The sequence below is a fragment of the Streptopelia decaocto genome (genome assembly GCF_964273445.1).
Source record: "Streptopelia decaocto genome assembly, chromosome: 3".
Lineage (NCBI taxonomy): Eukaryota > Metazoa > Chordata > Aves > Columbiformes > Columbidae > Streptopelia > Streptopelia decaocto.
Window position 1 is genome coordinate 65,711,304 of NC_138656.1, and position 22,981 is coordinate 65,734,284.

At 37.5% G+C, this 22,981-nt stretch overlaps 1 protein-coding gene across 5 annotated transcripts in view; it reads right to left on the minus strand.

The window, feature by feature from the left end:
• Window positions 1–660: 660 nt before the first annotated feature.
• Window positions 661–22,981, minus strand: part of TRMT11 (tRNA methyltransferase 11 homolog) — a 28,417-nt gene continuing 6,096 nt past the window's right edge. For 2 of the 5 annotated variants that reach the window (XM_082048569.1, XM_082048571.1), the window contains 10 exons: window positions 21,803–21,884; window positions 21,616–21,708; window positions 20,413–20,547; window positions 19,223–19,382; window positions 14,957–15,037; window positions 14,115–14,279; window positions 12,963–13,035; window positions 12,098–12,229; window positions 8,646–8,766; window positions 661–1,262 (listed from right to left, as the gene is read on the minus strand). In XM_082048569.1, coding sequence (XP_081904695.1) covers window positions 1,131–1,262; window positions 8,646–8,766; window positions 12,098–12,229; window positions 12,963–13,035; window positions 14,115–14,279; window positions 14,957–15,037; window positions 19,223–19,382; window positions 20,413–20,547; window positions 21,616–21,708; window positions 21,803–21,884 — 1,174 coding nt within the window. In that variant the 3' untranslated portion in view covers window positions 661–1,130. Of the gene's footprint in view, window positions 1,263–8,645; window positions 8,767–12,077; window positions 12,230–12,962; window positions 13,036–14,114; window positions 14,280–14,956; window positions 15,038–19,222; window positions 19,383–19,501; window positions 20,360–20,412; window positions 20,548–21,615; window positions 21,709–21,802; window positions 21,885–22,981 lie in introns of those variants that run through there. The other 3 variants (XM_082048570.1, XR_014183637.1, XM_082048572.1) reach the window with 3 other exon arrangements.

Here is a 22,981-nt window from a genome sequence, read left to right on the forward strand (position 1 = left end):
CCTCAACACATAGAATAGCAAATTCTGTTAATGAACTCGATCAAACACAGGCAATGACTTGTGCCTTCCTAGGTATCACTGGGTTTTTGGAGAGGCACTTAAAGATTTTAATCTACAAAGATCATGAGGCTGGAGCAAGTTGATACATTCACCAACGCCCTGCTCAAGAATATTAGACCATACTTGACCACCAAAATGAGAAGAGCCATTAACATCCAGAATTAATGGGCTTAGTGGTTTTCCAATGAGGTATCTGCATGATGGACATGGTGTGGATTCAGCAAAGTTTGCCCTTTAACAAATAGAGCTTCAATTTCAAAGATTTGATTAAGCTTAATACCATTAGGGAGCCATTAGTGATTTTATGCTGTTGTTGTTACTGCTTTAACTATCAGTTTCTGAACCAAAAATTGCAGACAGTTGGCTTGACCAAGAGTCAAGGTTTAGGAATGCAAAAGCAAATCCAAGGTACAGATGAGCTTCAGATGTGGACAGGCTTCAGAGGGTTTAATAGGCTCTCCAGAGTTTGTCAGGTCACAGAAACTTTTTTTCTTGGGGGGTGCATGTGCGTGTGCACATTTGTCTCCTTGTGGTTTTTGTTTGTTTTAAACACTGCCGGCCTCAGCCAGAATTCATAGGAGCAGTTATTGCATGCAACAATTAAAAACAAAACACCTCAAACCAATCTTTTCTGGTTTATTGTATGCCATTTACAAAAAAACAAAACAAATGAAAATGATCTTCTTAATAAGCAATCCTTGATCACCACCACGTGTTTCTAAACCAGCCAGATGTTCACAGTTTAAGAAGCCAAATAATACTACTACTTTTTTGTAAACGTTAATGGTGAAAGAACAATAATAATGGTTTTAGTCAATCATCATTAGTACTTGAAAGTACAAATATAAATTAAATAAGACTCAAAAAACTTGTACAATAAAATCTGCTATAAACAAAGCTAATTAAAAAGAACTGCTCTCAACCTGTGTTGTGGGTTTTCATCTTCTTTTAAAATTAAAAGCAGTATTTATTTTTCTGAAGCATCCAAATGAATGTTCATATCCAGATGTCCTTACAAAGAAACACGATCTTCATTCTTTCCTCATTTTTCAATCTGTTTATATTATATTTTACTTCTGATTGTCTTTTTCTTCCTTGGCAATCCTCTTTGTCACACCACTGAAATACTTCTCACGGAACGAATTGTGTCCCCTGTATGGCATATATTGAGCATCCAATTGGTAAGAATTCTGATCTTGATCCTGCATGGTATCAAAATGCAAGCATTAGGTTTTACAGTAGTATGTTCAGCATGTATCGCCACTGGTTTTCCCCCAGACTTTTTCAAACAATTACGAGCAAGAGTAAAGTTGTTTGGTTTGGTGGTTTGTTTTTTTTTCTCTTTTTACAATTCAATGGCAAACATTTAAGTCATTAGATTGATTACAGAATTAAAAAAATAGAATGCTAAGGTTTCCATAAGGACTAACAACAACATATACAGCCTACTGCCATGTCTTAACATTTAACAGAAATGAAAATCCATATGCAGTGGATTCTCATTTGACACTGACCAAATACAAGTTTTTGTTGGGTGGGGTTTTTTGTTTTGGTTGGTTGGTTTTTATGTACTCATTCAGATTTTCATTATTCTACTCTGTGCAGCAAACTGATGCAAGTTGTCAGTATCAGACATCTGAAGTTTTAACAGTGCTGCTTCACTGGAAATATCTCCGCTAACACCACCAGGATCCAATGCTTGCATGAATAAATGAGAGCGGACGTGCTATGCCACACAGACTTTTATAAAGGAAAATACAAAGATTAGTTTCCGCAAAAAATACCATCTGGAGAATTCAATCAGAGGTCTGTGGAAGGTGGATACAAACAGAATAGGAATTTAGTTATTTGTGTTCCTCAATTTAGTTATTTGTGTTCCTCCAGATAGTGAAGCGCTATCAGAGGATTTGTTTTTTATGCAGTATTCATGTACTTCTGAAAGTTAAAATTGACACAGTAAATCACAATAAATCCGACTTTAATCAGAGTGCTAAAGAAAACTGACGGCAGCTTTTAAAAAACACGTGTAATGCTTATAGTTGACATCAGCTTATAATACTTAATGGCAAGATAGAACTGAGATAAACAGCCTCACATAGAACAACTGAACTGTGCAAAAAGAAAATAAAAACATGCATACCACAGAACTAAAGCTCTGTTCCACTAAATGTTTTTTCTCAATGTATCCTCATTACTGCAACTTTTTTCAGCAGTGCAGCAACATACAGATTGCTTCACTACTTAGTTTCGGTTCAGTGTTATTTGTTCATATTTGAAAATGAGGTTGCTCTTGAATGCTCTAGCATAAGGCATAGGAACATAAAAGTAGATTTAAGTCAATATTTTCATACTACAGAAGCATTACAATGCAAGGATGAACTGAATTGTAGTGGACAATCTCCCCCTTCAGCTATTTTGCAGCCTGTTCAGGTTTTCACCTAGCAACATCAACACCTCATCTTGCTTTGGATATCCTAATATGCATTCTAAAGGAGCGAAACAAAAGGTTTTTCAACATAGCAAGATGTTTATATGCATGTACAAGTGCCCTCTTCTGGACACAATGAGATATTCCTATGAAGCAGCTCACGGCTGCTATCTTAGCAGACCCCAGCAGCATGCCACTGGCTTAAGCTAACTTGCTAAATGTTAAGTGCCATGTGGATATCTAACGTTACACCACCAGCAGCCAACTAGTTCTATTTAAATATTGCAATCTTGGAAAACAGCAGGAGAAAATAACCTCAGTAAAGCCACTGCAGTCACAGTGCATTTATTGTCTTTTGGTCACCTGGGAAAGACTGACATGTCTAAGACTACTCTCAGGTCAATAATCAACAGGCTTGTAACACCTTCACAGGAGAAAAACAAAACAAAACAAAAATAACAAACAACAAACACCACAAAAAAACCAACACACTGCAAACAATTACTACTGGCAGTCAGGAAACGAGAAGGATTTAAGATGTGCTTCTCTCACCGCCAGCCTTCACCCACTTCTCTAGGTCTCTTATGCAGGGTCACTCTGAAGAAAAGAGCACTTGTTCCTCCCCTGAATTTGCAGTTCAGTAATTCTTCTTTGACCAAAATATATACTATATTTTTATAACTTTAGGATGAGTTTTAACGATAATTCTACATAATTTGCTTGTTTTGAGAAGTAGATGGGATGTTTGACCCTGAAAGCTAATCCCCACACCCTCCAAGAGGTCATACATCTGTACACCACTCATCTTGATGCCTTAAGCAACAAATGCTGATTCAGGGTGAAGGGAGGAAGGAAGAAAGGAACTACCCCCCTCTACCCGCAAGCTGGTTAGGGCAAAGAGAGGATGTGATATGCAAGAGAACAAACTTCAAGTTAATCATAGCTGTAAGAGCAGCATCTGCAACCATCAAATGGAAACGGGCTTGGTGCATCACTCCACAGCAGAATCCCCTTGGTAAATCCAGGCCTCATCAAAAGCTGTGCAAATCATCGCTCACTAGACAACAGGAGATCGGCAGGCAGGGACAGAATTCTTGGAAGTGCTGACAAAGGCAGCTCCTGGCCCACATCACAATAATTCCAGCTTAAGAGCTCCTGTTCCCTACCTCTCCACTGTACAGACATGACTGCCCAAGAAAGATGGCAACCACTTTAAAGAAAACTAACAGATTGGGAACTGCTTCTTAAAAAAGGGAAATGAAAATAAGAAACCCTGAACTACTTGGAGATGCCACTCACTTGACACTTCCCAGTCAAAAACTTTATGGGCAACATAAGAACTGATCAAAGTAAAAGGAATTTGGTTTCAGAAACTAATGATTTCTGAACCGATTAACGCAGGGTATTTATACATACACAGGGAGCTGAATGGGTACAATCTGAACCCTAGGGATAGGCTGCATTTAACTTCACAGAGATAAATCGTCAAAAATCATCTTCATGAAACAATTTGTTGTGACTGTTTGCACTAGAATTTGCCTGGGCATGAGGCATCAGCCTGCTTCAGAAAGGAAGCCAGTCAAACATCCCCAGCTAAGCTCTTGAGTAGCATAATTTGGTAGAATATGCACTCTAAATATTTAGCAGGAATCTTTTTCAGTAAGAGAAGATCTCTTATGGAGGGTGTCAGTGGCGGTGTCAACTCTCCCTCAAGTGCATTAACCATTCAATGCAGTTAATACGGATGTTTTTTCATTCCTCTTGCTTTCTGACAGAACAGAAAGTTTAAATTCAGAGAAAGGAATTGAACCAGTGTTTTAAGGGAGACAGTCTCTTTCCTCCTCTGGAATAGGAATAAGAAGTACTGCTTGTGATACACAGCTGCATCTAGAGGTGAGTAGCTTTTTTCACTTTTTTCCTTTAAAACAACTGTACAAATTTATCAAGGCATAAAGTTTGTAACTGATTATTTGACACAAAACAATGAGACTTCCCAAGAAATAATTTCCAAGACCGAGCAGCAACAATCAGCCTACTTGGCACTAAGTCAGGTCTTTCCCCAGTCTACCAGCACTACCAAGAAGACAAAGACTTCTTCCTTTGTTTGTAAAAGTCAGAACTGAAGATGTTCATTAATTCCTGGTCATTCTTTATCATCACCTTGGTTCTCACTTTGAATAATTCAAATTCTCAAAACAGCAGACTAATTGCAAACAACAGTTATCACATAAAACTTCTGCTCTGAAATGTTTCATGATGACTTCTGTAACAACTGAAAACCAACACAGCTCTAGTCAAGCACAAGCTACCAAACTGCCTTCCGCTAATTTGAGTTTTTCAACTCAATACTTACTTATTGTATAGACAACACTAAAAAAGGTGTTACAGATCTCTAATAAATAATGAAAGAGGTGGAAGAAAGAGGAGGAAGCTTCAAGATAACATGCAAGTTTTGTTTTTCTTTAACTCTTGGCATTAACTGATATTCTAAAGGTTTTTATGAATCTAGCATGGCTTCAGTTCAGCCTCAGGGTAATTACCCACATTCAGTTTTTGTTTAAAAAAAGTCTTCCTAGCCCTATCACAGCTTCCTACCACTCTACATCTGGTGGGGGACAGCTGCTACAGAAACCACTTGTCCTAATTTTATACAGCTATAAACAAGACTGAGCAATTTCCAAATCAGGGGCAAGAGGCTCATATCCAGGAACGGATGCTGCTAAATCCAGTAGGAAAAATTCTACACCAGTAACAACTCTGGAGTGTCTGCATGACATGGAAATGCTGGACCCATTCAGCGTGGTGGATTTGTATGCCCAGTGCTCCAGTCCTTTCATGGACAGTCATATGTTCAGAGTCTGCCCCTCAGTCAAGTTTCCTCCTTCATCTTGCTACATAATTTCTAGGTGTCTCTCTTAGTCCTTGTCAATTACAGATCTCTCCTCAGATATATTTTTTTTTAAGTCCTGATGAGAAACTTCAGAACCAGGTAGCATTTACCAGCCAAATAGATACCATATACTTCTGTAAGGCAGCCAGCAGAGGAATGAAACAAATAATTTGGCAATAGCTGAAATAATTCAGCATGGAGAAATCAACAAGCCTCAGAAAACACAAAGGTGGAGATACTGTTGGTAAAGAAAGGGAACACCAAACAACCCTACAATCTGTTAATCACCAGATACAGATTCCCAAGACCCTTTGCAGTAATAATGCTTCGAGTTTTCATACTCCAATTTTTCCTACTGATTAACCATTTACCAGTTATTTGACATTTAAACAAAATAAGGACAATTCGGATATGGGTGGCACAGACTTAGACCTTTTAGTGTTACCTAACTATATTTTTAAAGCTTTTAAAAAATAAACTGGCACAATGCAAAGTACATTTTCAGTTGATTCAGGCTGGAAGAATTGATTCAAATCTCCTCTGACCTAAAGCAGAAGACTGGACTGTTACGAGATCACAGTTCACAGACGTTGCAACACAAAACTACTTGGCCAACAGCTTCTCATTCTTCCACTACCACTGTATTTCAGTTCTCACATATCAATGTCCATAGTCTTTGGAAAACTGAAGTGATGTTTTTATCACTTATAAAAAACCTCCACAGTTCAATGAGGGCAAACTCCCACACAGCCCTGCCCACTACGATAACCATTAGAAAGTTTTATTTCTGGTTTAGAGAGATACTGGGGAGATCTGTAGCCATTTAATACCAAAAGAAGGAATATTAACATCCATAGAAAGAAGTAATACCTCAGGACAGTTAAGATCTCACCTCCTATCACTTCTGTTTTGTTCCTCCCCTGTTCCACATTCCTGTTCTTCTCTCATTCTTCACCTCTCTAATTCTTTTTCCTTCAGAGCTTTAGAAGACTAGAAGTCATTAGTTAGCTATTGCTAGCTGCCCTCTACAACAACTGCCTTCATTCACTTTTATTATTATCACTATAATGTAAGACTGGGGTGAGGGGAGTTCCTAATGACCACCATGGCCATCCAAAAAAAAGGCCTTAAATGTTAAAAACCAAACAACTCTTCTGCTCATATTGTGAACATGCTGATAAGTCTGTTCATATCAACACTGCGTTCAGTCAGAAATCTTTTCCAGTCAGCAGCACGATTTCATCATAAACTTCAATAGAACAGACTGGATGCTTACAAGACAGTGAGTTATATACCACCTTTTGTGATGTTTTTAATCCAACCTTTATGTTCTTCACGCTTATGATTAATTATGAGAATTCAACACATTCCCCTTTTACATTCGCTTTGTTGTCCATTATATTACAAGCACAATCAAACTGCACCACTGGTTTCTCATTCAGTAACTGACTGAATTCATCTCCAGTTAAGAGTTGAGATTGTTAATAGTGAAATCAAATGTGCTGTGAAATCTGCAATTTATTATTGGTGGCAAACACTGGGGACACCAAAGGACTGCATAACGACCCTACATGATTTCTGAAACTTCTTAGCCACTTGCAAGTACTACACTACGCTGCATTAAAAGGCATTTGTCAGTGCCTCTTACAAACCAGTTTAGTAAAGCAGGCAGGAACTGTCTGAAAACATAAATGGTTGTATATTCATAAAAATTCACTCTTTCATTTGGGGAAAAGAAAAACAGACAAAGCTCCAACTATTGAACTTTATCATCATATCTTGTGAGTCAGAAATATCCAGTTCAAAGGCTGAACAAGGTATTAAGACAGGAAAAAAACATGTCCCCGGTAAGAGACACCGGGATGGGGAAATCTTGGATACTTAGATATTAAACAACAAGGCCCTAAACCAAGCAGGCACTACCTAAGGAGTCAGTATGTATTTTGATATTTAGACAGATTTTGCGTTGTCAGAAACAGTACACGGGTTCTTCTATTGTTAAATTATCCAGAAGACATATGGAGCCCCAAGTGTAAGCACCTGCACAGTTTGATCTAAGCAGTAAGACTGCCAACCAGAATCAGGTGCTCAGAGCTAAGCGTTTCCAGACATGAACTTGTCAAAGCATGTACTGAAGAACAGGTGATGCACAAAACACGAATAACAAATGATGAAAGTCTGCTCACAAAAGGGTGGATATATTTTTTAAATCAGAACATGTTATCCTACAGCACTGGCAATAATAAAACTCCTGCAGAAAACCTCCATGAACACCCTTAGGCATAGATGTCAGAAGCTTCCATAATTTACCCTCTGGGTTTGCTACTGGTGAAGTTGGCCGCTCTGGCTCTGAGCTCCACATACAGTGTTTTAAAAAATTTCAGATGTTGTTTGAGGATCTCAGTCATCATCAGCATTATGAATGCAGCACTGAAACCCTGCTGGATTATTAGCACAAGCACCACGCAGACACAGCGGTCTGACTGTATCTCCTGCCATTTAAAGTAGTTCTTCCAACTGACAAGGAATGTACTAAAACTGACTTGCTCACTGTTTGCTTGTGTTTTCATTAAGAGTTTGCTTCACCTTTGTTCAGCATCTCCTCTAACAGGACAGGTGTGAGAAGCAGGAATAATGGAAAGGAGACCTGAATGCAATACTCCCTGGTCTCATCTCTGTGCCCCAGGAGAAGCACTTAGTGTGTCACAAAACAAACAAACAAAAAAATCTACATGTGCTTCACTGTACTTATGTCATAGCTACAATAGTATTTAAAAAGCTAAAAAAGTACCACTCTAAAAATGAAGTAACAGAATTTAATATGATTGACCCATACTGCAAGACCCAGAAAGGCATTTAATGTTTACTTGGGCACCAAATTACACTTTGGAATCAATGGGAACCTAGGCATCTAGGTATAACTGTGGATGGGATTCACAGAGTTCAGTTTTCCAAGAAAAGTACATGCAACTTTCACAAGTAACCACAAGTTCAAAGATTGCTTTCACACTATTAAGTGTGTTTCTCAGGATGAAAAGTTTATCAAAAACTGAGGAGAGAAAACAGAAAAGACCAAAACCAGAACGGTCCCTTAAATCACTACCCAATTTCTTTTAAAAAAGTGTGTGGCAATTTTACAAAAACTCTAACTCTCATAATAAAAAACTCAATTGTGATAGAAATAGGGATCAAATGTTGAATAGCACAAACTCTTCAGATATGCAATAGCTACTATTTTACACAATATAATCAAGAATTCAATCTCACCTTGAATTCTTTCACCTTTTCCATGGTTATCAGGCGCCTTGATGTGTGGCTGGAAAGCATTTGCTCACAGTTGCTAATAAGTTTCAGGCACGGGTGGCGTGGGATGATGTCTTCTGTATATCTGGAAGAAATAAACATTCATAGAGCTGTAAGCTCATGAACTGGAAGACTTGCATCTGAAATAAAACTCACACAGATTCTTCACAAAATGGCTTATGCTAGAAAGCTGCTATGCATTTTAATCTGATGAAATAAATTCAGGTATTGGTGCTCCAGAGTTTTTACATTTCAAACGTCTTGTGACATAAAATGTGTAGAATAAATTAGAACTTCACAGTAAAGCAACCTTCCCACACATTTTCTACATGTATTTACATGATGTTAATGTATGCACACAGGCCTGCCTGTATAATTTCAAGTGGAAAATATGTCAGTCAATCAAGAGTAATAACCTATCTGTGATTTAAAAAATGTATTCCAGAGTCAACATATATGAAGATGCAGGAACAAGAGTCTTAACTTTGTCTCCCTAAAAGGAAAACCATTACACTTCAATTCCAAATTATATTAAACCAGCTCTTATTAGACAGTGACATTCCAACACCTCAGCACTTGGTGTTACAAATGTGACACATTGTAACTACCTTTTCTAAAGGGAAGAAAAAAAACAACACATCATCTCTTAACATCACATGGTAGAAACACTGGCTTGCAACTAAATCCTGCCTGCAGAAGCAAGCAGTGTTTTAAATGTCCCCATCTCCTCAGCACACTATTTTCTAGAGAAATACCTTCCTCCAGAATGCTTTCAATCCTTCTGTTTCTCCAGATACTGAAAGAGGAATTTAAGGAGTTAAGAGCTTTGCATGGGACAAAAGAAGCAAGAAGTATTGACCTAGCTGATAAGATAAATATGAGATCAGACATCCTTCCTCTATACTGATATATAGATCAACCATTTAGTCTTGGTTTTTGTAACAAGCTTTCCTGCAATAGTTACTACAACATAATATACAAAATGGTATTTGGTATTGTCAGCGAGTATGATTTCATACAAAATGCTTGTTTTCATGATTCCCCAATATTTGTGGGTCAACAGAAGTCAGACATTAAGAAACAGAACTAAACAACTTCAACACCCATCACTTGAACTTAAAAGATCCAAAGGAGGAGCTCTGTATTCTTCTTGTAAAGTGGACTTTCTGAACGCACTTTACGAAGTAAATGTACTGTTCTGGCAGAAAGAGGAGTCAAACACAGCTCAACACAAAACAGGATCCATCTAGGTGCTGATGGAAATCCTGACATTTCTTAAATAGTGAGCTGTTAAACAAGACAACGCTAAATACAGACCTGTAAATAGGAAAAATCCCAAGCAGTACTGCCTCTTTGAATTGTGCCAAAACTTCCAGATTGCAAAACAGCCTTTCAGCCACTTCTCATGTCATTACCTCTGCTAGGTCAAGTCAGAACATGCTTTTAACGAAGGAGAATCAAATTAATTCTCAACTGTTTTTCCTATTACACAAGACTTTTGATGCATCTAGTACCACCAAACTGCACCTCTCTCTTGCAAAGGCAAGCACTCTGCTACATCTTAAAAGTTTCTCTTCATAACTATATAAAAGCCTACCTGCAAAGGAATTAAAAGAATTCAGACTCAACAATTATTTCAATGTCAGATTGAAAGAGTAAAATTTGGAGTGAGATGCTATCTTGCAGAGAGAGAGATCGTTATCACTTTGTTAAAAAGTCTTGCCTGTTAGCATTAACGCATATACTTCTACATTCTTTCAGGTAAAACTAATAGCATTATCAAGTAAGAACAATAGTAGCAGTGGTTTTAACAGATACCCATTCTAATCCTGTTTTGGTTTCTTATTTAAGGTAATACACAAGGATCCCAAATAACACATGAACCTAATGACAGGTATTGCCAAGATATATTTGATAGCACAACCTATTAGTAAACAGTATTTTAACCTCCCCTCGTATACTTGCTTTAATATTTCTTCCTGTGTTCATCATTACAGCTGAAAATAAAGTGACTATTACTACTACTCTGTGCTACTATAGTGACTTCCGTATCTTAGCCTTTACTGCATAATGTCAATTCATAGTAGTATGTACAAATTTTCTTTTTAAGCAGCAACCCAACTAGAGCTTGAGAGAGCTGAGCTCCCCAAAACAGCAACTGAAGTAGAACCAGAATGTGCAGTTCTTAATTATCTGAAGTTAAACGCTTTATCCTGCTGTACTGCGGAAGCATGCCCTTACCAGTGTTCAATGAGCAGACAAAAAGCTCTGCTATCTTAACAACCAGTATTAAGTCAGTAATTCCAAACAGAGTTTATTGACATGGAAGTTTAAGAATTCACAACCACACACGGTCTGTCAGGGTTAAGCATGTACAGACAGACAGCCTGAACAATTATCTATAATACTGTTAATGGCATTCATTGTTTTGTTTGCGAACAGTCTTACAAGAAAAAAAAAAAAAGCTTAAGATACCAATTCTATAATTTTAAACAATGCAAGCTACTAAGTGCACTTTTCTGTTAGGGAAGCATGTAACAGAAATTATTCCTTTTGATTTCCAAATTTTCAAAACAGCATGTGATAATTAAATGTGGGACTGTCACAAATCATTTCCGTGGTGAAACCAGGGACAACCACCACTTTATACATCATAGAAACGTATGACGTTGTAGAACCTGCCTTCAGAGCTTATCTATATCTGCAAGATACTTAGAAACAGCTACTGTACCTCAGCTCCTCAGTCTCCTATTAAATAGTGTGCAGGAAAAACAAACAAACACACACATACAACCCCCTCAAAACCTTATCTAAGCGATTCTGCAGTAAGGTATGCAAAAAGATGTCTTTTTTCTGAAACTCAGTTCTAGTCCCAGGCCTCGCTACTGAGCAGAGCATCCTGCAGTCTCTGTTGGCCTCTCTGGTCTCCAACAGGGCTGCTCCCTTGCGCTTCCTGCCTCTCACTGCCATCTCTTGGTCACTTCTGATTTCTCAGAAGGCTAAATTAGCAATGCCAAGCCCCAAAGAGCCAATACTGTTCTCTTACAGGACCTTGTCATGCATCTCCATCAACTACTCTAGTAGAAATATATTAATAAGAGCCTTACTACTGCTGTCTTAGAAATCTATCTGCACCTTGCAATTCTAATTTTCTAAGCCTAAACCTCAACGCATGGGACATGCATTTGCAAAGGCATGTGAAGGCTTTTTTCTTTCTGATAACAGACAGGAATTATCTCCATACAAAAACTTTACTTCAAAATCTGCTTTCCCTCATATAAAGTTTTAAAGTATGAAGTTTGAGTGTTACTCTTAAATGCTACTATTATGGAAGTTCCAGCTGAACCAAAGGAAAGCACAGTGAGAACACAACATCCAGTCTGACAAGCTACATACCAGAAATCAAGAATACATACTCAGGCCTGTATATCGGCAGCCAGTAAACTAATCTTCCTCCCATCACCAGATATTCTGCTGCAAACTTCAACAGGTCAAAAAAGATGTCACTTAGGTGATAATTGGATGAAACGAAGATATGATTTTCTGTGCTAAACAAAAAATTCCAAGTGTAAATGTAAAAGCACAGGTAACATCTGCATCTTAACTTAAAACAAACAAACAAACACAAAACCACACAAAACCCCACAAAAAAGCCCTGAGATCTGAGATCTGCAAAATGATCTAGAATAATCCTGTAGTGCAACTTCTACTACAAGGAATATAACTTCCCAAATTCCCCTGCAGGCTCTTTAGACTACCATCTTTAGTACTTGTGGAAGTCGAAGAATCACAAGCATGTTAGGAACAGTTATTTTGCACAACATTTTTCTTAACGGTAATTTAGAGTACAGGGCAGAGGACAAGGAAGGCTAGGCAGTGGAGAAGCCATATGTTGTCTCTGAAGAGAAAGGAGCCGTGGAAATTCAAGAGAGAAGGTTATGGTAAAACAGAGGTATTCCATTTTAGACTGATTTTGCAGTTTGCAGGGACTGAATTTTCTGAGAACAGGAAAGACACGGTAACGGTGGCTCGCAGAGACAAGAAATAGGATTTGAAATCTGAACACATGCAAATGATAAGCAGGGAGAACAAAACCAAGGGGATATCAGGAAGTGACATACTAGTTTTGCAAGCAGAATCAAAAAGGGATTTTCTTCTCTGATTACTATTACTATCACTTTTTAACTGAGAGACAACCAAGAAATAATAAAGATTCTAAAACTGCGACTGGGTTTCCATTAAGACATTTATATTCTACAACAGACAAGATAGTTCACCTACCTTTTTTCAGATGACTTAACTGTTTCCTTTGGTGAACCTGTTCTGCGAGTAGCTTCTCTGATACCATACGGTGCTATACAAAGTAAACGCATAATGCAGAGATGAGAACCTCACCCTTTGCCCAAATAACAATTATACATACACAACAGTGATGAATATGTGAGTATATATGAAATTGTGTATATTGGAATTTCTTACCAACACATTACACAACAGTAATTCTCTCACACAAGAGAAGAGCCAGAAATAGACTTTTCTCATGCATTTTTGCACATTTCTAATAGTGTAACGTGCCTATTTCATGTTCAACACATTTCTTTTTGTGAAGCTTGTTTCAGCATCATGGAAGCACCAACATCACTATTTTATAGATGCAGAAGTTGTGACATAATTTGCAAACTCAGTTCTAAGTCATATTAATATTCTACATTGTCTTACTGCCAATCAGTCCAAATAAAAATTAGCAGGAAACCCACAAGGAAAAGTCACACTCCCTATTCCTGATTAATGTAAATGTCTCATTGTAAGAGCCAGCACTAGAGATCAGAAATGACGGTATCAAGGTCTTTTTATTCTCTTAGCCTTTACTTCCTTTCACACATGACATATGGTGTTAAGTAAATAGGTTTCTAAAATCGCGGACAATTCTTTCACCACTAGTACTTCTAGTAGTTACATGTATCAGAAATGCATTAAAATTTCTTTTTGGAAGCATTTCAATAAGCACTTAAGATTTAAGTCTTCAGAAGAGCTGCACGGCAGACTTGGTGTGTTGCAGATCAAGTCCTAACAGCAACATGGGCCATTCTGACAAGAAGTCTCCATGCATTACCAAAGTTTTGCCTTTACTGAGTAAGACTTCTTCAGAGGATGATCTTCAACCATATTGATGTCTACTGAAAAACATAATATTCTCTGCATGGAAAAAAGCGTTATTGCCAGCTTTATTACACATTTGTAACTATCCTTAAAATAAATGCAGAGGTGTGAAATGCAGATCCAATTGTCACAGTGCTGCTCTCAATGGTCGTATTTGTGACATGAAAACTGCAGGTCTGAGCACTCACCAAGACATTAAATCAATGTATATAGACATAGGCAATAACCCCTTAGTCATTGTTATTAGGAAACGAAAAGTACTAACAAACTTACGATCTGTAATGATTGCATCAAACAGCATCCCTTTTCGCCATATTGGTCTTGAAGAATCAGAAACTAGTGCGTCAAGGTAATATTTCTCTAAACCATACTGTCGGAGATTAGCTCTGATATTTTCATCTGGCCCTCTCCATTTCTGGTTCTTTCTGCTTGCCTTGCCTGGGGATTAGGGGCATGGAACACAAAAAAAAGTATACTCAAACTATTTTATAGGAAAGGCTTTCATATGCTCTATCATTTATTTTAAAGGAAAATACTTAAATGTAGCATACAAAACCAGAGTTTATTTCCTGCCTTATTCTATTCATTCTCACAGGTATTTGAAGTAAACTCCACAAGTAGGAAGGAATAATGAAAATACATGAGAACAGTTCTGCTGTACCATCTGCATAGCGTGACACGCAACACTTTATAAAAATGCTGGTTTGTAAGATGTTTGCACTAACCGTCAGTCATAATGCTGTCCAATAAGTCAGATACAATATGCACTGCAGTTTTTCAGAGAATTAAGAATGGAATTAGGCTTCCTGGGTTAGGTTACAAGAATCTTCCTATATCACAGGCTAAGAAAGTGCACAGCTGTTGTAATTACTATTTGGAACTTTGTTTTGGTTAGCATTACTCTTTTATTAAATATTTCCCATGTAAAAAAAATAAGAGAATAGCTTATCTAGGACACACATAAACTGGTCAATCACGCAATAAAAATAAGCATGACCAAATAAGTCCTGTGAAGATCAATGCTGCTTTAAAATCCACAAAGTATCATTCACTACCATCAGTGTTCTTAAATTCCAGAGAATAAGATTTCAGTGGTGTAGAAATATGTAACATACCTAATCCATGGATTGTGTTGTAATCTATATCAGTGCCACACACATATGCTCCAAAGTGTGCTGAAGAGATTAGAAGGCCACCTGCAACAGGGAGAAAAGGGACAAAGTATAAACTGCTGTAATAAATGTTATCTGTGTTAGGGTTTTTTGCTCAGGAACTTCAGGAGTTTACACCAGTAGCACACTAGACCCCAAGCTAGACCCAAGGAAAGAAAAGAAAGAGGAAAAAAAAAAAAAGAATTAAAACTACCAACTGGTTAGAATCACTAAACAGCTATAATCAGAGATAATAACACTAAGTCCCTGTCTGCTATACCTGATCTTCCTTATCTTGCTGTGCCCTATGTCACTCCTTATCTCCAGAGACTATTCTTAGGAGCTTGTTTATGGCTTTCTGTATTTCAAGGCAATAAGATCCTTTAATCATTACATGAATCAAAACTTCTAATTCTACTTTACAAGCAGCAGAACTTTAAATTGTTGGCAAATAATTCCAAAAATCATGTCCAAATGAAAAGCAGTTCTACTGTGTCTATTCTCAAAGTCAGTCTCCTTAACTGTGTCTAAAAATCAAAGCTGTTGTATAATGTGGCCATTCTTTGAGTAAGAAGCAATGGTCAAGAACCTGTTAAATGTAAATACCTCCAATGTAAACAGCAATCTCAGAAAAGTTCCTGTAATTGTTCTGCAGCGTGAAAGCTACAGAGAAAAGATGCATCTGTTTATGTCACCTACTTTGTCAGTACATTTATTAGCATACTCATCCTGCAATAAAACTAATTTTTTAATCACTACTTTTGTGATGTACTTTCCTAATTTAAAAAAAAACTATCAAAAAAGCATGTGTGACTTCCTCTTGAAACTGTGCAATGGTTGAATAGCTAACAGAAAAGAGCAAATTACATTATCTCTTTAACACCTTCCACGTGAAACAAAGGATGGACAGCAAAAGCTTACCAAAGTGCTGTGTTGTCGAGTTGTCAATGAGGAGGTATGTAGCTAAAAGTATGGTTTAAAACAGAACAGTGACTGAGAACAAGCCTGTGAACCCCACACTACTGATGTCAACTGCTTATGGATGCAAACAGTCCTGCTAAAATGAAGGGGATGCTGGCTTGAGGACAAAGAGTTGAACAGCACAGGAAACCATGCACAAGCTGGCTCTGAGGGTGACATCAGTTCTCCCATTCACCAGCAGCATGGAGAGGAGCATCTCAGGTGGCTGCCCTGCCCTGTGCCCCCCCTCAGCACCAACAAATCCCTAATATGCACTGTGTGCACAGGCTAATGATCCCATCTCAGGGCACTAGAAAAACTCCTACATCATGTGCTCATGAACTCTATCAAAACCAAAGGTGAGGGAGAAAAAAAAAATTCCTCTGCTTTTCCTTTCACTAGTGCAAGGTGTCAGAATTCTAGCAGAAGGTGTCCCTGCCCATGGCAGGAGGGTTGGAGATAGATGATCTTTAAGGTCCCTTCCAACCACTCAATGATTCTATGAGTCTTGTGAAATGGGTCAGGGAAAATCAAGGTTACTCACCCCAGAGGAGTCACCCATTTCCCTTCTCGGCTGCAATCCCTCAGAACAGATGGGCGGTACCTCCAGAGGGCCAAGACAAACATAGCTAGCCCTGACCCCAAGTATGGCATACCACCCAGTCCTATAAAAAAAGTAAGAAGAAAGTACTTTGCCCACCTAAGAATGTTTTTAATCAAAGGGGGTAAAAAAAAAAAGTTAGGAAAGCATGAACTTACAGCTTTTAATAAATCTTAGCTGGTAGTAGGTCAATAGTGTTCACACAGAAGGTGCATGAATACTTAAATACTCTACTATGGCCGGCCCTTTGACCTACTATATCAAAACAGATGTATGCAAAGTGTTGATCAAAGAATCACTATGTTCCCTGATGACTATTAGCAGAATGATGATGGCATAGAACTTCATGCCCTTCTGTCATACACTATTTTCCCCATCTCTTCAGCACAGGTAGGGGTCTGGTCATACCACTGTCCTCCAGGATGTCAAAGCAAAAGCTCCTGTCATCTGCAATTACGGGGTATTACAAATTGGCAAAGGTAAAGTAAGGACAAACATCTTCCAAAGGTACAAACAAGCAGCTTACTGAAATAACCACAAGAGATTATCTAGGAGGAAGTAAAAATATTCGGGTAAAGCATTTGATTTATTCTTCCAGAAACCTCCAGGCTTTTTTTTCTGCCCAACACTGAGGAAAGAATATCTAAACAGTTTATACAAGTCACGTTTTACAACTGGAAAACATTCCAATTCTGTTTTACAAAAAAGGAGAATCAAGTCTCCTAAATCAGCCTGGTCAAAAGCACTTTCTATTCCAAGGACAAATTCCAGTTGTCCACTCCCACACAAATGTGGAAGACTTGTGATTTGGCTCATCCAGCAACAACAGTTTGTTTCCTAGAAGCAAGCACCATTTTGCAAGGCTGTGCTAATTTGGTACTATTTACCTTTTTGGCATAAAAAAACAGGAAGAAACTAACCAGGTATTGAAGTTGCAATTGCAGTTTCTTCAAAATGCTCCTCAAATCCTGCATGTATGTTCCTTCCAAACCAATCAGCTCAAACTCACTGCATTATTCGCAGCTCTGAACTGCCTCCTAAAATCCCAGTGGCAGGGCACTGTTGCACTGACAATCTTGAAAATCCTCTAAAGGACTGCAGGAAACTAATGAAATTCCTGAGGTTTAAACAGCAAAAGTAGGAGCAAAATCCACTGTTTAGTTGTTTAATCATAAATACACTTCACTGACATATGCCATGCCACCCAGTATCTCTCCACTGTCTCTATGTACCTTTAATCTCAAACCTGTATATTACAGATGTCTTGTGCAACAATGCCACAAAAAACGCAATTAAAATTGTTAGGAAATTTGTGGAGAATTTTGTATATATTATCTTTTGAACTGAAACACAACTTAATATTTATCTCGAATTTCTGTATCTTCGTCACTTCTGTGTGATTTTTTTTTCCTCTAACTTTACCCTTCCTTCTTTTTCTTTAATTTTCACTCCTGAGAGATTGAATGCTCTAGGAGAATTTTTTGTGATTTAGATTTAGCAGATTTTTGTAAAAAGACACAAAACTATAGACACCAAAATGAAACAAACTGCTTAAAGATGAAGTAGACTAATTCCTCCAACCTTTAAAAGAGTACTACCCATCTGCAAGGAACACGAGGAGGAAGAGTAAATTTCCTAAGACATTATTATGCATGCAAAAAAACAGATGGTATATTAACCAAAATTTAAGAGAAAAAACGCCCTATTTAGTTCACTGAGGCCTTGTGTTTCTAAAAATATTATATCCGTGGTCTGTTTTCCATGACACAGAGAAACCACATGCTAATAAGAATATATACTCCTCGTTACCCTGAAGTGTTGTCTTCTCTCTCCCTAACTTCTCTGCAGTGAATTGTCTTCATCCTCCCATTAATGTATTTTTAATTGCATGCATCTCACACATGATCTTCTTGATCAAAGTTTAGCAAAATCCACGTCAGAAACACAGCCTTTGTTAGGCTTTTGAGACAAACTACTATGGGTATCTTAAAACAGTATGATTAAATGGCACAACCTGACAAAACAGATCTTCTATTTTACCTACAAAACACGTGAGTGTTCCTTAGGTAAAAAGTACTTCTATGCCACATACAGTAATATGTGGAATAAAAGCTCCCCCTCCTGGCATAACTAAGAATAAGTTCAGCTGGGGGTAAATACATGGTATAAACAATACTGTCCTGAAGACAAGACATAATGGTACCAAGAACTGATTGTTATTGCATGCTATGACTTAATTATTGCTAGGCTGGCTTATATGCCCAGAAGAGCCCTCAGCACTAAACAGTCACCTCCCAAAATGCTGCCCCTGTAACATTCTGGAAGTGGTTGCAGAGAGTGCTCTAGCCAAATTCCAGTTCTTAGTCACTCTGGATCTTAAGCAGTCCGTGACGCCATGAACTGGTGTTAAGCCACGTTACGTAAAATACTATAGTGAAGACAGACTTGTCAGAAGTGTAAAATAAGCTGTTCACACCTTCCAAAGTTAGTCTCTTTACCCAAAAATCCCTTTCCAGTTAACAAACCATTCATTTGATGACAACCATTCTGCTTTTGGTATCATCTCAAATATCATTTAACACCAGAAGCCACTGTGCCAGGAGAAAGTGTGGTGCAAAGAGTGAACACAATCTCGCAGTTCCTCCCATCAGCAGAAAAAAAATACATACCTGTTCCAACAAATGGATCATATACAACATCATTGGGTTTTACTCTCCCATGGTTTGCCATAATGAAAGACAGGCATGCATCCATGCTTGTATTTCCAATAAAGTGTCTCTTTTTTACGCTGTAGGACTCGATAAGTTCTCTTTGGCCATCTGCAATCTGCTGAAACATTTAAAATCAATGTCAGGTCTTAGAAACAAGATATAAGCAGACAGGCAAATGGACTTGCTGAAACGGCATCATCCAATACACAGTTAACTCTTCATTTCATGATACATCACCTTGCTTTCTGCCATCTGCAAACATGACAAACTTCCTTCCAAGCAACAGATACCTTAGGTGAACACCTAGATAAATTCTCCAAGACAGAGATCAAAAATATATAAATGATTTAGAGGGAAAATTCTTCTGAAGAAATAACCATGAAAGCAACTTTGCTATTATTCTAGGTATCAGAAAAGTAATTCCTAGCAGAGCTAAAGGAATTTCAAAATGATGAGTAGAAATGCATGTTAACACATCTGCACGCATACACACGCACACACTTAAGGTCACACAGAATTTCCATCTTCGCTGGCTTTTCTGTCATGCTCAAAATGTAAATTTAGGATAGCGCTGACAGATCAGAATTTACTGCAAAATAAACAAAGGCCAAATGCTAACATTTTTACATCAGACTTCCAAAATATGTTGAAGAGCATCAAAGCAGTCCGGAAGAAAACAGATTCAAAAGTTCTTCCAACACTGTTCCCCAGCTCCAGTCAACATCAGCCTTAGCAGGTAAATAAAATACATTTGTCTATTTTTTTCAGGTTGGTTTACTCATTTTTAAACACTCGAGGAATCCAGCACATATGGGACAACAGCTGCAATGGTTTGCAGTATAGCTACAAACCCAGGGTGTCTTCACATAAATCACAGGCATGGAGAACCTTCAGAGCGTAAGATAAGGTGTGTTGCCAGATACAGCTTCATTTTTTTTCCACCTTCAAATCGCTCAATTAACCTGTTTTTTCCTAGTCACAATAAGAACTTTCAAGAATTGCATCAGTGTATCATGCAGTGATAGATTCAGCCATAATTATATTGTCTGCTTCCCTTAAAACTCAAGACATTTTTTTTACATTTAAATTGAAGAAAATGTTCCTCAAAATACAAGCTCATAAGAACTGAAGCAAGAGTACACACGCACCCATCTACCAAAATACAGATGAAAGGGCTCCTCTGGAACATTATTAGGGTCCATTCCATAGTCTTCCAAAATCCAGAAGATGTGTTCTGGATTCTTTAAGTTTACTTTTCCTTTGAATGGCAGAAATTCAAGGGCCTATACAATAAAGAAAAACAGAGTTAAAAACAACAACAACACGAAACCAAACAAACAAAAAAAAAAACCCCAACACACAAAAACAGGATCAAATTTTTTAAATACACACCCTACAATAACCCAACCAAAACACAAACAAAACGAAACATCACCATCACACCAGAAAACAAACCACAATTCCACTTGTGAGAAATGACAGACTAGTACTGAAAATACATTCTCAATTTTCTCTGGATTTCTAAATGCCCTTCTTCTGAACAAAGATAGCTCAAATTATTAAGGATTAGAAATCAGGAATCACGACATTTTTTATTAACTGAACAGAACCCAAATTTAGAGGAAGTGAACAGTGCATATTAATTATGCAAACTTCAAGTTATAAAACAACACCTATTATGAAGAATGGGGTTTAAAATTTCAGTAATGTGCAGCTACATCAATTTACATATTCAGCAGTTTCACGTACACAAAAACTGAACAAACAGAAAAGAGTAGCTACTACTAATACAGATAATTTCAGTGTCTTTAAATGAAGTAAATAGAATAAACAGCTGCTAAAATAGAATGTGGAAGAGCAAAAATTAACAGTCATTTAGAAAAATTTTCTAATTAAAATACTTATATAGTCAGGAGGAGAGCACAAGTGCAGACAAGAGCATAAGGAGAGAATAAGAAAGCAGCACACAATCCGCAGCTTGCAACTCAAGTCAGTTGTTTCACATTCTGCAACAATAAATGTCTAATACTGAGATCAAGCAACAGATTTTCCAAAAAACTAGCCATTTGAATCTTAAAGTCTGGGGCAATAAGCCTCATTTTCCTCATCCCACTGGGCTGAAATCAGTAGTGTATTTGTTTGCCTTTGTTTATGATTTATACAGTCTGTTTGGAAGAAAAAATACGAAGTCATGAAATTTGAGGGACACAAAGATCTCACGTAGAGCTGATAAGACAAACTATGAACTGCTTTAAGATCTTCAATAAATCTAAACTTAAATAAACTGAGAGCCTGCAATAAGAATAATATGAATACATTAAATGTAAAAGATTTTTTAAACATCTACTTACATCTATCTTTTTTATTTTCTGCGCTTGCGTCAGTGTTTTATTAAATGTATGAATATGTACTTTGTAAGTAGAGTCTGACTGTAGATATGGAAGCTAAAAAAAAGGCAAAGACACTTTCATTAGTGCAGCTGCAGTGCTGTTTGGTGTGATTAAAGAACCATATGATCCAGGTTCTTCACATGCGTACCATCTTGTCCATTGGACAGTTCTTCAAAGACGCATAGAGCTCCCCCGCAGATCTTCCATGACCCCACAGTTCAAATATAGACCTGAAATTAAAAAGTTTTTTAGACTGCAGCCATACGAGGGGTAAAAAAAATACCTTACAGATACTTACTCCTTTTAACCTTCTTGCTCCATGTACTTAGGTTTTGCTTCACTGAGTACTGAAGCACGTTATTTAACTCTTAGCACGTGCTTAAGTTTTTTCTTAACAGGGACACACTTATTTTTAACCCTAAGATGATATTTCTGTGATGCTTTTTGTTTGCTAACATATACTAGAAGGTACCTTTAAGTCTTAATACACTCAGATACCACCAGGCCTTTTTGTGGCATACAGTGATACTAGCAAATGAGATGAAACTCATTCATACCTACCAATTTGGCGGGGTAAACAAGGGCTGAAAAAGGTCAAGAACAGACTTTTAAAGTGTTATGCTACCCTGGAGTGAAACAAATTGTGAAACTGTAATATCCTATGTATAGTGACATCATCAGAAGTTCTGTCTCATTTTAAGATGTGGTCATGATGTCTGACATTTTCAGATGTATAAAAACTATACTGTCTTCTTACACTTTTTTTTTTTTTTTATCTGCTTGTTTCCATATGGCTGGCTTTAAGAAAAGCACTGCCTTGGAAGATGAGAGAACTGATGCTACTATAATGAAGGCACAACAGCACATCATAGACCTTTTCCCCAGCCTTCAAATATACCAAACAAGTGTCCTTTCCGTATCAAAGCGAAAAATTATTTTAGTATAGGAATCCCAGTGCCACTGCATATACTGTCAGACACTCACATGTATTTCCAACACACCATAAACACGGTCTTTAAGAATTAGCAGGGCCACTAGTACCTTTTCAAAGATGACTCCTGCAAGAAAATCCTCAAAATGTTCAAAGGTTTAGCTCACTCAAAAATAAGAACCACATTTTACTAAGGGACAGTAGCAGATATTAAGGTCCAGTGGTAAGCTATTTTGTTAAAATATTCCTATCTTGAATAAACTATTTAAAGCTTCATTTCTAACCTGCATTTACCCTGAAAAAAGTACATTTTTCACAGAGCCTATTTTTTTTTTTCCAAAAGCACCTGATTCAACTACTGTGAAAATTTAAACTATTATTTACAGACAGAGCAAT